General features: G+C 44.9%; 1 protein-coding gene across 20 annotated transcripts in view; it reads right to left on the reverse strand.

Moving 5' to 3' along the window:
• Positions 1-260: 260 nt before the first annotated feature.
• The window catches only part of tcf7l2 (transcription factor 7 like 2), a 96,771-nt gene continuing 83,111 nt past the window's right edge, over positions 261-13,920 (reverse strand). For 4 of the 20 annotated variants that reach the window (XM_036549560.1, XM_036549488.1, XM_036549429.1 and 1 more), the window contains 7 exons: positions 12,604-12,744; positions 10,112-10,274; positions 9,751-9,858; positions 8,671-8,734; positions 7,998-8,048; positions 6,780-6,852; positions 261-698 (listed from right to left, as the gene is read on the reverse strand). In XM_036549560.1, coding sequence (XP_036405453.1) covers positions 299-698; positions 6,780-6,852; positions 7,998-8,048; positions 8,671-8,734; positions 9,751-9,858; positions 10,112-10,274; positions 12,604-12,744 — 1,000 coding nt within the window. In that variant the 3' untranslated portion in view covers positions 261-298. Of the gene's footprint in view, positions 699-4,718; positions 4,745-5,792; positions 5,866-6,779; positions 6,853-7,997; positions 8,049-8,670; positions 8,735-9,750; positions 9,859-10,111; positions 10,275-12,603; positions 12,745-13,920 lie in introns of those variants that run through there. The other 16 variants (XM_036549568.1, XM_036549524.1, XM_036549459.1 and 13 more) reach the window with 12 other exon arrangements.

Raw genomic sequence — 13,920 nt, forward strand, 5'->3', positions numbered from 1 at the left:
AAAAGACTTAGAACGTTTGCTGATAAAAATTTTGGCAGATTCACAAAGCTTACAATCTACAATTCATTGTACTATTTTTTCTGTAATATTAATTTTTTTTTGAGATAATGACAGGTCAAATATTGACCAATGAACTCGGTAAAAGAAACTATTTTTTTTTTTTCAAAGCCAAACGGCAAAATAAGAGGAAAACAGGAAAAGAAACTGAAAACCAAAAAAAATGAAACGAACAAACAAGAGAGCCCAACAACAGGTGACCGTAAAAGACAGCAGAGCCTAGCGGAGCTGGAGAGGCGAGCTATTCTATAGACTTGGTTACGAGCGAGAGGGGCTGTGGGAGCAGAGAGTGGGGGTGACACAGGTTGGGGGAGGGCCTGCTGAGTGCGGAGGACCCCGCCTGTCGGGGGGAGGTGTCGGGGTGGTCCAGCGGCCCGTTGGCAGCGCCCGGCTTGCTCGCGGCCGCCGCCGTTTCCAGCAGAACTAAAGATGTGGGCATGGACAGGTGGGAGGGGAGGGGCGCGGGTTTCATCGTCAGTGAGAGAGGCTGAATCTGATCAGTCTGAGCTTTGGAGTCTTTCGAGGGGGAGGTGATCAGAGAGGGGGAGGAGGGGGGGGAGTCTAACAAGCTTCCGTCCGAAGAAGGAGGGCTGGCACAGCTTCCCTCACCTTGAATGTAGCGGATACACTTTTTTTTTCTCCTGGAAACAGAAAAAAAATACATAAATGAATAAACAAACACCACACGTACAAAGTCGAACAAAACACTTAGCAGTGGATGACAGGACACGGAACAGGCATGCTGACTGGCTCACTCCATGTCTGTGGCAGTGAATGCTGATTGGCTATTGGGCTGTCACAGTCCTCTCTGCTGTTTAAATACCATCTACTCTGCCAGGCCCAGCGATGGACCTAATTCTAATTACACTTACACCAACCTACACCATCAGCATAAATTCACAACCTTTTCTAGCCCCGCAACACTTCTTTTTAAATTTCCTCTGGTGAGTTCTGAAGAAAAGGTGGTGAATTTAAGGTGTGAATGAATTCTGCAAACAGTGCCAGTGAAGCTGGATGCCTGATTCTGTCATCGATCATGTGACACTGGAGAAAAAGTAACAAATGAATAGAGAGGAGGAGAGGAGTGTGAAGAAGGCTGGGAAGGGAAGAGGAGATGGAGGAACGAATGAGGGTAAGGGGGTTTGGGTGGCGTGTAAACTAAGTCCCTAACATGGCCCCCTATGCGTACGGAGAACCCAGTGATGGGAACAGCATGTCCTCCATGTGAGGGAAGAATAAAAAGCTCTTCCTCTCAAGGCTCTATGCTGGATGGTTTGATTAAAGGAACATACGATTTACAGCGATTTCTCCTTCTTCCTCCTTCTGTTGTTTTTTTTTTTCCTTTTTATTTCTCTTTTCTTTCCCTCCACGTTTCTTTGGGGAATCCGCATGCAGGGGTTAGCACAGACGCGCTACACGCAACCTGCCTCACAGACATGTCTGCACCAGAACGCAGAGGTCAACGCGCCATGTTTCCATTTCTGCTGGGCTTTCCCTGCCAGGTCGCGCCCCCCCCCCCTCCCCCGCCCCCCCCCCACCTCGCTTGGCACGCCTTGGGCCAGTGGAGCGCGACTGTGGGAGACTCGAACCCGCTGCCGGGTGAATCGTGCTGACCTCAGAAAGGCCGGAGTACAGCTATCATTCAGGAAGAGGGAGGTAGAGGGATGGGTGTCTCTGAGGGGACGAAGCTCAGTGCAGTGGGGGTGTCTGGATAGGGTGGCTAGAGAGTGCCCCCCCCCGCCCGCCTCCTTCCTGACCCCCCACAGCTCCTCTCCACGAGGCCTTTGCCCGCCTGAGGGGCAAAATCGGCTGGGCTCAAGAACAAACAATACGGAAAGATTCAACATTTAAACTCAGCTATGCGCGTTCAGAGAGAGAAAACGGAAAGGAAGAAGAGGGAGTTGGAGAAAAACAGGAGCGTGATACAGAAATAAAAGAAGCAAGGGAACCGAGAGAGAGCGGAGTCAAAGAAAGCAGAAATTGAAGAGAATAAAAGAGAGGGTTGGGCACTGAATGCGTGTGCGTTTGCTTGATTATTAAAAGTCAGCACTTCTGTTCTGTGTTTAAAAAAAGAATAGAGATGGATTCTGAGAGGGAGACAGTGGCATAATCTGTGCCACTTGGGTAAGGTTCGTTTCTCAAGTCATACCCCTGCCTGTACCGATGAGGGTTCACGTTTCATACAGAAAAAGTGTGTGAGAGAGACAGAGAGGGAGAGAGAGAGCAAGGGAGGGAGAGAGAGACTTCTGGAGGTGATTCTGTTACAGACACATACGGCAACAGTTTATGTCGAGAACATGCCGAACTAAAAGAGCACATGCAGCTTTGGAAGAGTGGCCACAGACAGGAAGAATACAACACCCCCAATGAACTGAATGAAGTAAGAGGTACAGAAATGAAACAGACAGACGCAGAGAGACCTTTAGTGCCTCGACCGAATGTTAATAAGCCATTATAATGCGACACCCATACAGGTCAGGGAACGAGCTCTGAGCTGATCAGGCTAATGCCGGCATAAGCACCCGTCAAATGGTTGTAAATAAGGTGATATCCATTTTTAAAAAGACGTATTGATTCCCGCTATTTGCCTGTGCACGGTATCGATTCGGGGGCCCTACGGGGAATTCCCGCAGACACATCTGAAGGCAGCGAGTTCTTTTAACCCCACTGCACCTCAAATTTACACTCAATTACCAGCAGCCCGAGTTTGCGCTGCTATAGACTGCTGTGTGTCGTCCCCCCGCGCGGGTGGGGTGTCAGTGCGGCATTCCGACCGACGCCCGAGAGGGTTTGGGGGAATTTTACTGGCTACAAGACCAAAACGCTGAGAAGATCCATGTCTGGTTTTTCGACATGCTTTTAAATGAAGAGCGGTGGAGGTATGCGACTCACGCCCAAGAGTGAGGATCATTGGGGTTCACACACATACACACGTATGAGTATGCAAGTGCAACTGCACTAATTCAGTCTCAGAGAGGGCTTCCCCGCGATCACACGTGTCCTGGCTGAGAGTTCTGACAGGAGGGACACCTCCTTTCCCCCGGATTCAGGGCGGGGCTAAATGACTCACAGTGTTGACTCCTCTGATGCTGAACCAAAGCCATTACAGCTTCAAAGCCCAGACGGGACCGTCTTGGGTAGCACAGGAACAAACAGGAGGACTTCTGGGTCAGGGAACGATGTGGAGTGCCATACAAGACGGGTCAGAACACTTGAAAAAGAGGGTCCGACCCAGAACAGAGAAACTCTGGCCTCTGATAACATGCCTGGGATTGCAATGGTCGGGATGAGGTCATATCGAAAACATCAAAGTGCTTTTGGGCACTACCACTGGGGGGGTTACTACCCCAGTGTTTCAAACTCAAATCAGGCACCTTTTATCCCAGGTAAAGGACAAGGTGAAGAGGGAAGTAAGAGATAACCTTAACTTGGAAGAGGTTACCATGTAAGGATGCGAATTGTAAGCTTCACAAAGCGAGGAGAAGCACAGAGTGAAGCCCTCTGAGAACGATGGGCTGTAACATTATCAGGCCGTCTCTTCGGCTCTGTCCTGAAAGAGAGCTTTTCTTTCTGCTTGCATTTATCGTTAATGATGTTCACCCTTTACAAGTTCAAGGCTGTATCTCCTTTTCTTCAGATACGTTTTTACCATTTGGAGCATCTATTCTCTCCCACTAAGCAACACTGTCTCAATCTAACGGCACCACCCCCTGCAGTCTAGCCATACACACCCGCCTGAACTACAGGGAAAGAAGAGAGAGGTCTGAGAGTCCAAACGCTGAAAAAATGGTTAAAAAAAAACAAAAAAAAACAAAAAACAATGCAATGTACAGCAGGGGCTGGAGAAAAATCAGGAGTGACACTGTTTGCGTGTGTGTGTGTGCGTGCGTGCGTGTGTGTGTGCGCATGCGTATATGTCTGGCCCAGCAGATCCCAATCAGAACAGCTTTGGTGAAGCTGGAAAATACCATGTTGGGACCGCAAAGATGAAAAAGAAAAAGTATTCTTTGAGACATTTCTGGCCTCTGTAGATTAAACAGCACAAAGTGATAGTGAAACAAACAAAAAAAAAAAAAAAAACAGTGCATCGTCATGAAACTGAAGGGTTCTGTGGGCGTGAATAACTGACATCTAATCAAACACTTACCTACATGTGTCTCTACAACTGACTGACCCACCTCTTAGCATTAACAATACTAATGACTTTTCATTAATGACACAAATTAAAATGGATTTTACAACATGTCACCAGATAAAACAGAAATAATGACTCACAACCACATTTAATGAAAAAACGAAAAAATACTGGTAAATCTGGTGTGTAAGCTGAGGGGGAATCTTACCACAGAAAACCAGAGGAAAGTACCACAGAAACACCAAAACCACCTGTCACTGCAGCATTTTCCCAAATCTGTCCACTCAAATGGAGGGGGTGGGACTTATCTGCAGAGGTTAGCTGCACACCAGACTTGACAGTATCTAAATAAGGAATAAACTGATAAAAATTATGAAATAGTAATGGAACGTTAAGGGACTGGGCATGCCTCTTGAAGCACGGATGTGTTTCACAGCACCAGGGTCTACGATGGATGGGGTGGGTTGGGAGGGGCAGAGCAAGCAGGTCACAGAGAAGGGTATTACTTAGCAGAAACAAATACCTACCATGAAAATATTCCCAATTCAAAGACTGCTTGTGTCAGAACAGAAAAACAACAGAATGGGACTGAGTGAGGTCATAGAGATCAAGCAGGAGATAATAGGATTGGACAACACTGGTCCCTCCACCCAAAATTTAAGCTAAATCTATAAACAGACCAGACCATGGAAAGGTAGAGAGCTAGCAGATAGAGTTATGGGAGCAAGAAACGCAGGTATTTGCCCTGGTGCAGAAAATGCATTTTAATCTTAAACATATGAATTATCTTAAACATATGAATTACTGTATATTTACATATAGCCATGCTTGGGAAAAGATTCTGAGCTAGAATTTTAAACCCCTGGCCTTTCAGGACTTGCATGATAAACAGTTACTGGAAGGTGACACTCATGCTAGAAAAGGCCTGCTCCCTCAACAGCCAGGCACACGTTGGAGATCAGTCTAGCACCAGCACCAGTTAAATATAAGCCCTCAGGAAAAGAAAACAGCTGTTCAACATAATATGGTATTTACAGATTATATTGTATATTGTATATTTACACCTACGACATGATGAGTATTATGGTTTTCTATTAAATGTTTAGTAATAAGTAAAATTTTCATCTAACTCAGGGAAAGCATTCTATTGGACACTCCAAGTTATAAATGCTTGGAAAGTCCAACAATAAACTTTCACAAGGTTAAATTTTGTAAAAATGTATAAACTGTGAGAAGCTTAATTAAAGATAAAATGTGTTGAAACTTATTCTGAAAATAACAAAAGGTGCCTTCAAATGTATGCATGTGTCATATATATATATATAGCAGACTTACATGGCCAACAGCATAAATCAAACCCATCTGCTGCTGCAGTATATTCTGTACCAAAAGCAAAGTGGGGCTGTCTGGCTTGGCCTTACAGTGACATGGGATTCAATTCGCAAAGAGCTCTGACTGACAGCAGTGAGAGTGTGAGATAAGAGAAATTACACAGGACAGAAAATGAAGACATTTTAGGAGGAGGACAATAAGTTGGACTTCATTGTGCTTATCATCATCGTCACCATCGCCATCCCCAGAGGTACTACAGGGAATATACCTGCAAGGTTTGCACCATAAACTCAGCCGCTCGAGCCCGAACAAGGCACGACACTTCTTTGGGGTATTTGCATCTGTTAGCCAAAAGGTAAACACAAAAATACAACAGAAAAAAAGAAAGGTGGACACTGGTCATTGCGCTACACACTGCAGGCAGCCAGACAGCAGCCTTCAGCTGGAGTAACTGGCTTACCCCCCTGCCTCCCCGACTTACTGAGCCGGCAGCCCGTGCACATCCATCCCCACCCCCCACCCGACATGAGTGTGTACAGAACTTCCTCTTCATGATGTGTGATGCTCTGTAACATGTGGTGCAAAGGTCTGCACTATGACGTGTTATGAGCTGGGCTCTGTAAATGTATAAGCACCATGACATGTTATGACAGTTTTTAATGTCTGCACTATGAAGCGTAATGAGCTGTGCTCTGTAAATATACACACTATGATGCATTATGAGCTGTGCTCTGTTAAAGTACATACTATGACACATTATGAGCTGTGCAATGTAAATGCATACACTATAATGCGTTATGAGAGTTTTTAATGTCTGCTTTATGAAGCGTAATGAGCTGTGCTCTGTAAATGTATGTGCTATAATGCGTTATGAGCTGTTATCTGTTGTAATGTTGTTCTCTCTTTAAATGTCTGCAGTATGTTCTCTGTAAACACAGGGTCCAAACACAACGTGATGAAGAGGAAGTGCTGTACATACATACATGAGCTCTGTCATCCCAACAACACACACGCACACGCACACACACGCACACGCACACACGCACACACACGCGGAAAAGAGTGCTTTGGAATCAGGCACCCATGCTGCATCACCCAACAGCAGAGGGAGAGACTGAAGAGAAGACTGAAGATTGTGCAGGACTGAGTGGGCGGGGCCAGAGGCAGACAGAGAGGGAAGGTGGGAGGGGGGAAGACCAGTGTGTAAACCAGCTGAAACCTGCCCCAGCGAGTGTACCAGCGCCATCATACACACCTGCACGGACCACACCAGTTATTCTGCTGATCAAGGCCAAAGCGCGCTCGGCACTTCTTAGGAGCGCTCAGATCTGATCAAATCGGAGAGAGAAGCCAGCGGCGAGAGAGGGAAGAGAAGGAGAGAAATAAAGAGAAAAACGGAAACAAATGAATCTGCTGAGTTCCAGGTTATGGCAATTATGCATTTTCTCTTATGTCCCAGTGGATGCATTTCAATAGCAACACGAGGAAATGAATTTCTGTAGTGCCCCTTTACTGCGGCGAGTGACAGGAGGATGCTGTTAGTGTGTTTCAGACATTAGCAAACAAAGAAATGGAGAGCCAAAAAACAAACTAAAATAAATTTTAAAAATGCTTTTCAAAAATGCAAAAAAAAAAAAAAAAACAATTTTATTGGGATGCCAGCCTATCATTCTTTTTATATAAAGGGAGAAAGCCTATATCCAAGGCTATATTGTGTAAGAAACTCAAAAATATAAACAAACAAAAAATAACTACTGTGTTAAAGAATTTTAAAAAAAAAAAAACTTAAAATGGGGAAACTGCAGATCTGATTAACACTGGCTATGCCATGTTTTTTTTTTTATAAATTACTTTTTAAACAAAGAGACAGTGCAGTAGCGAGAATGAGTGTGAGGCTGCAGATTAAGCAGAAGTTTGACCCAGGCAACAGATTGAGGATTTGCACTCAAACAGATGCAGTAGCAGTCTCTGTACACTAGGGGAGCAGCTGAGCAGAGCGCGCGCAAGGTTAGCTACGTGCTAGTGGCAGAGGACAGGCGCAGCTACTGAAGCAGACAGATTAAGGAGGTTTACTCTTATTGTGCACATCTCTGGTTTATCCTCAAAATCCACAGATTTCTTAGAAACAGTCAATTATAAGTTAAATAAGTATACTGCATGTTGTACTGGCCAAATAGGGAGTGCTGTTAAGTAATGCATGACTTTACAGATAAACATTAATAAAAATAAAAAAAGAAAAATAAGAAAAAAAAAACATTTGTGGTTGAAGCAGAATAAATGAACGAATGAAACATCCTTATTAAACTGGCAATCAAAACAAAATGGAAAAAAAAAAAACATCTTGTCAATAACTACATTTTCGTTTGAATAACTGTTAAATATATACTGTACAAACATACATAAATAATTACAATTAACCAAAAGAGGAAAAAAAGCAAGTTAGTATTTTAAGACTCAAAATGACATTAAGCACCTGTAATCGGAGGGAGGGAAAGGCAAGGGTTTGGAAAATACTCTCTGTGTTCTGTAAAAAAAAAGAACAGACACAAGCCTTTAAACCGCCATCAGCAGCCCAAAGGACTGCAATAACAGTAATTCTACACTTCTTCAATGCACAAAAACGAATAATGATAAAAAAATGAATAAATTATAGAATTAGCAAACCTCCTTAATTTAGAGATGTGGGTGATTTTCCCCCCAAAAAGCATGCATTAGAGGAAGGCAGGCACAGCCCAGCAAGTACACTCAACACAAGGGGGACCAGTCAGGACCAAGGCACAGGCAGGTACACACACAACACTGGCATGTTAACAGCTCTCAAAACAATTAACTTCAAAAAACACTGTCAGAAGCATACACATCACAACATTAAAATAACACAATGCTTAGGTCAGGGGGTCAGGTGTGAAGGGTGAGGGGGGGGGGGTGGGGCTAGACATGCGAGGTCAATTTGTTATTGGCATTTTTAACAAAAGGGTAGTAACAAGCAGTCTACCATTTTTAAATGTTGCATTAGCTAGCAAAATCACGTACAGAAAAATGTGCCAGGCAAAATAAATAAATAAAAAGAAATGAAAAAAAGAAAAGCTGGACTTTTATCTGATGTCATAGGCTGCCACGCGTTGGCTCTGCTGCTGCTGCCTCACCTGCGCCATCTCCTGGCTGCTTTTCCCTTTTTCGCTTCTTCTTCTTTCCCTGTTTTGTACCCGACAAAAAAGAGAAATAAACAGGAACCTTAGTTATTATATTGCAGAAGACAAAAGCAGGAGAGGAAAAGAGAGATAAGAGCCACATGCCTCTCCTCCCTCCCTCTCTCGCTCTCTCGAAGCCCAGAGCTTTTCACTGCAGACCATGACAAGATCTTCCCTTTCTTTCAGCACGCTTTCCTTTTGTTCTCTACTCTTTCTTTCTCTCTCCCTTTTGTTAGTGATTTAGGGCTCTTGTGGTTCCTTGAAGAAGGATCTGATTTTCATGGGGGCTGGGTGGGCTTCAGGGGAAACAGACATGCAGTGGTCCATCTAACACCAGAACCCTGCGGCGCTGTGCACAGAACCACTTCCTGTTCGCCCAGATGTGGAACCACACCCATCTATCTAGGGCAAAAGAGCAGTGGCTTCATGGCTAAGGTGTGCTGGAATTGCTAAACTGATGAAAATAAAGCTTGAATGGTGGCATCTACATGACCTTGAAGGGTAGCACAGCTATGAGACATCTCACAGCCCCAGGAAACGGTCCATGAGGCACTTCCTGCGTCAGACTAACCAACTGAAGGGTTTCACTTCCACCTGCGTTAATGACCGAGGAACAGCTCTGCAGCGACTGGTCGATTCGTGATAGGAATTTGCTAAACACACACCCCTGAGCCCCTTACAGGTCAACTTTCACGTCTTTTCTTAGGAGGCGGATATTTTAATGTGGCAGTTCAGGTTCAGCACCTTACTACTGGCACCTGCACCTGCAACACCACACCACCAGCCAATAACAAGGCCAGATTCAAATGAGGTGCTTCAGAGCAACCAATTGGTAAGGACAGCTGAACAGCACAGAACCAGCCAATGGGGTGTTGGTGCAGCACTGAGGGGTGTAGCTGAGTTCCATGTGACAGAGTTTCCAAGAAGCGGCAAAAAAAAAAAACTCCCAAAACAGATGGAGCGAGAATGGAAGCCCCTGGAGTCCTCACTTGGGGAAGGAAAGCAATGTTACATGTTGAAAACTTAAAAACTTACATAGTTGTCTCGCGCTGACCAGCCTGGATACAGCTGCATGTGCAGTTGTCGCTCTTTCCTGGCCAGCTCGTAGTACTTTGCCTGCTCTTCTCTAGATAGTGCATGCCACTGCAGAGAGGGGGAAGGAGAGAGAATGCTGAGGGTTTACACAAAACAAAATTTCTTTTGCCACGCACAACAGGTTTAAACCTTGACTTGAAAGCAGATTATGAAATCTTAAAGTTTACTGAAATATTATCTACAATGAGCTCTGGCCTTTCTGTAACACAGACATACAGTCTCAGATCTGACATGCAAATGATGAACCACAGAAAGCCTTCATCCTATCAGCAGTGGTGAAACTGAAGCAACCACCCCTTACCCTCCGGCCCAGAATTTGATTGATAGCTGCGCTCTCCTTGAGTGTGCACTCTGCCACGACTTTTGCCCGCATCTCCTTCATGTAGAGCATGAAGGCGTTGAGCGGCTTCTTTATGTGCGGCTGCTTCTTCTTTTCATCCTCCTTCTTCTGGTCCTGGTGCTTCCTGCAGGAGGAGAGAGAAGGAGGGAGAACGCACTCAGGCAAGGGACACAGAGTTTGCCCTCTTATTACTACACGAGTTAAGTTCAGAGTAACTTCAATTTCAGCAGAGTGAAAGTTGGAGGAACCATTATTTAGGGCTTAAAAATTAATTAAAAATGAAAAAATTATCAAAATATATCCGAGGGCAATCGATACAATTTATGCTGCATTATACAGTTCTCACAGATGGCAGAGTAAGCCAATTACACTAGGAATGTAATAATATATCGAATTTCGCAAAATATCGCGATAAAAAAGTGTCTTGATACTGTCGTGGGACTGTGACAAAATCTACGAGGATATTACATGGTTATTTCACTTGTATAGCTGCATTGTACTATCTCTCCTTGTCGAAAATTGTATTGTTTTTGTTTTGCAATTGTACCAGGGGCGGTTTGTTCCTTAGGGCTTTCGGATGATGCACCACCAAAGGGGGAACGGGTGGGAATTTTTCTATCACATTCTACCACAGTGTTACACTCGCTGTGACTGTTCTAGACAGTTTGTCCTGCCTCTGAATATCACAGTCCAAACAGCGGCAAATTGTGTTCTGTGGAATACCGCCCCTTTCGGGCGATTTCAGTCTGGTTGAAAATCGCCCAGATCGCTCTGATAGACTCTCATGTTAAGACAATTTTTCTCAAACTGCAGGCAGTGCAATGCAATCTGTATGGGTTCCGGGTGGGCTTGCACTAACGTGCTTTCATCATACTTAACCTGGTGTAGGGATCGCCGGGGCAGCCAGCAATCTTGTCACATTCAAGGTCAACATGGCTAATGTTACCTCAACTCAGAGCAACTTGATTGTGTCATTAAGAGAAATACCGTTCAGTCGTCGAAGTAATCATGATAAATTGGCAACTAAAGAATTAGGACCACCCAGACCAAATTTAAACATCAAGCAAGTATCTACAAAGGGGGGGAAATCGTATAACCGCAGATATTCGCGGAGCTGGTATAAGCGGAAAACGTGGCTAGCAGGCTGCGAAGTAGCTAACGCTTTGTTTGCAATGTGACAATGTGAAGTTAGCTAACTGACTAATTTGCACAATGCAATGTGACAATGTCTAGTCAGCTAGCTGTTACTGTACCCATTGAAAGGGTCACCTTAGCCATCATCGCAATAAATATCGCATTGTGGACTTTTTATCGTGGTGTTATACCGTGAGTTTTTGGTATTGTTACATCCCTAAATCACACCACTGCAAAGCAGGATATTTGAGCTGTTTGAACTTTAAACTTTCACATGCTTGTGTAAATGATAGGTAATTATAATAGCAAATCTGATCAGAACAGCCGCTCTTTAAGTTTTTTTTCAATGACAAAGATTAAACTGAAGTTAAAAGAATACACCTTCAATATAGAAAAGATGATGGAGAATGTGGCAAATGTAGGTCACAGTTAGAAGAAGTGTTTATGGGAAATGTAGTTCACAGAAAAGGTGATGGTGGGAAGTGTAGTTCATAGTTAGAGGTCATGAAGCACTTTAACACTGCTCCTGGACTTCACTTCACCAGCATCCTTGTATGAGCACTAAAACTTTCCTGTGCTGGAACATGATTTTGAGTTGCAGCCGGGTCCTTTTTAGCATGTTGTTGACATTGGAAAGACATGGCTATGGTATTCTTCCCAGTGTTAAAATGCTATTTATAACGCAAGAATGCAATTTACAGTGCTGCAATGATATTTATATAATGGCATTTATTACAATGTGATTTATAGTTCCAGCACTGCAGACTGTAAAAACACAAATTAGCAGAGCTGGAACGGTGCAGAAGGAAAGTTTCCGTTTGTATAATGATACGGCAGGCCTGGCTGGCTCATAATGTCTGGGCGGACCAACGCTGGAGCTTAAACCGAGTGAGTGACATGGCTGCTACACCCTTGGGCAACCAGAGCTCGACGGCTCCAGAACAAATCCCACCGTTTAAATGGGTACAAGGGAACGCTGTGTTCTGTGCTGTCTGGCTCCCTGTGGGGGCATAAGCTTACAGTGTAGTAAGCACTGTGTGGCATCTCAAACACAGCCACAGATGGAGAACATTACAGAGGCTCACGGACTGGAGAAGGGAGCCAGAATGTTAGAGTGAGACATAAGCACTGTTAGCGTGATACAGGATGTTAGTGCGAGACACAGACAGTGATACAGTATGATACACAATGTTAGTGTAAGACACAGATGCTATTAGAGGACATTACTACGAAATGCAGACAGACAATGTTAGTGTGATACCAGATGTTAGGTGGAGACAAATGAGAGGTGAGAATAACACAGGAAGTTTGACACTCACGAGCTGTTGAGGGAGCCGATGTCACTGTGAGAGGACTCCTGCTTGACGTTGGGGGTGACGATGGCTGGGTGGGGGATTCCCGTGGTGTGCAAACTGTGGTGGGGGGGCACCATGTGCGGGGGGAACCTGGAGGCGAGAAAACTGTGTAAATCGTCAGAGTGACACGGGTGAAATGAGAGATGGACACACACACGCACACTCTCAAACACACTCACAATCACACGCACGCATGCACGCACTCTCTCACACACACACACACACACACACACACTTGTGCACTGAAGTACACATATTCTCACGTGCGCGCATGCAATCTCTCACAGGCATGCACAAACTCTCATACACACATACATTCTCACATACGTACAAAAACATGCACACACAGAACTCAATGAGTCACATGTTTAGGTAGCATATCTGGGGAGTGGGGGGGGGAGCACTGCTCTGAGGTCCACTGTTAAAAACATCTAAGGAGGGGTACGTCAGCACTGCATGCAGAGAACATGGTGGCAGCCACGGGGGCCAGCAGGGGGAACCACAGAGGAACAGAGCCGTGGCACTGTCCCAGAGGGCTCAGGCCATTAGGAGGCACACACTGTATGGATTTTAGGTGGGGGCAGATGAAAAGTTGACTCAGGGTTCCATTACATCCGCAGCAGAACCCCTGTGTGCATCCGAGTGTGTGTGTGTGTGGGGGGGGGGAGTATACACATGGCTGTAGGGGTAAATGCTGCGTAGGTATGGGTGTAGATACAGCTGGGATCGCAGGTTTAGGTGTGTGTGTGTAAGTGTAGATCAGACTGCTATAGATGTAGTTGTGGGTGCAGTTATTTGTGTAAGTGTAGGTAAGACAGTAGGTATGGGTATAGTTACAAGTGTAAGTGTAGCTGTGGATGTCATCTTTCCCCTCTTCTAATGCACTGTAGATGACACACACCTCTACAGACACCAAAAATCTATGCACAGTAACCCACAAAAAAAATTCTGCAGGCTGATGCCACTGGACAGAGAGGCTACTCTACATGCTCAAAAGCAGAACCTAATACTCAAGCCCTGCAGCAAAACCTAACAAGCTCAACAGCAGAACCTAACAAGCTCAACAGCAGACCCTAATGACAGAGCTCAACAGCAGGACCTAACAGCCGAGCTCAGCCTGTGCACCTTAGCATGTAGACCAGTGTGACTGTATGACTTTCCACACCATTCAGAGGCACACATCTCCCAGAATTCACTGCTCCCACCCATCTTCCGTTCTCATTATACATACTGGTGTCAGAGCGCAATCATCATTACCCCTGTTATTTTGATCAGACCCAT

This window comes from Megalops cyprinoides, chromosome 1 (genome assembly GCF_013368585.1).
Source record: "Megalops cyprinoides isolate fMegCyp1 chromosome 1, fMegCyp1.pri, whole genome shotgun sequence".
NCBI lineage: Eukaryota > Metazoa > Chordata > Actinopteri > Elopiformes > Megalopidae > Megalops > Megalops cyprinoides.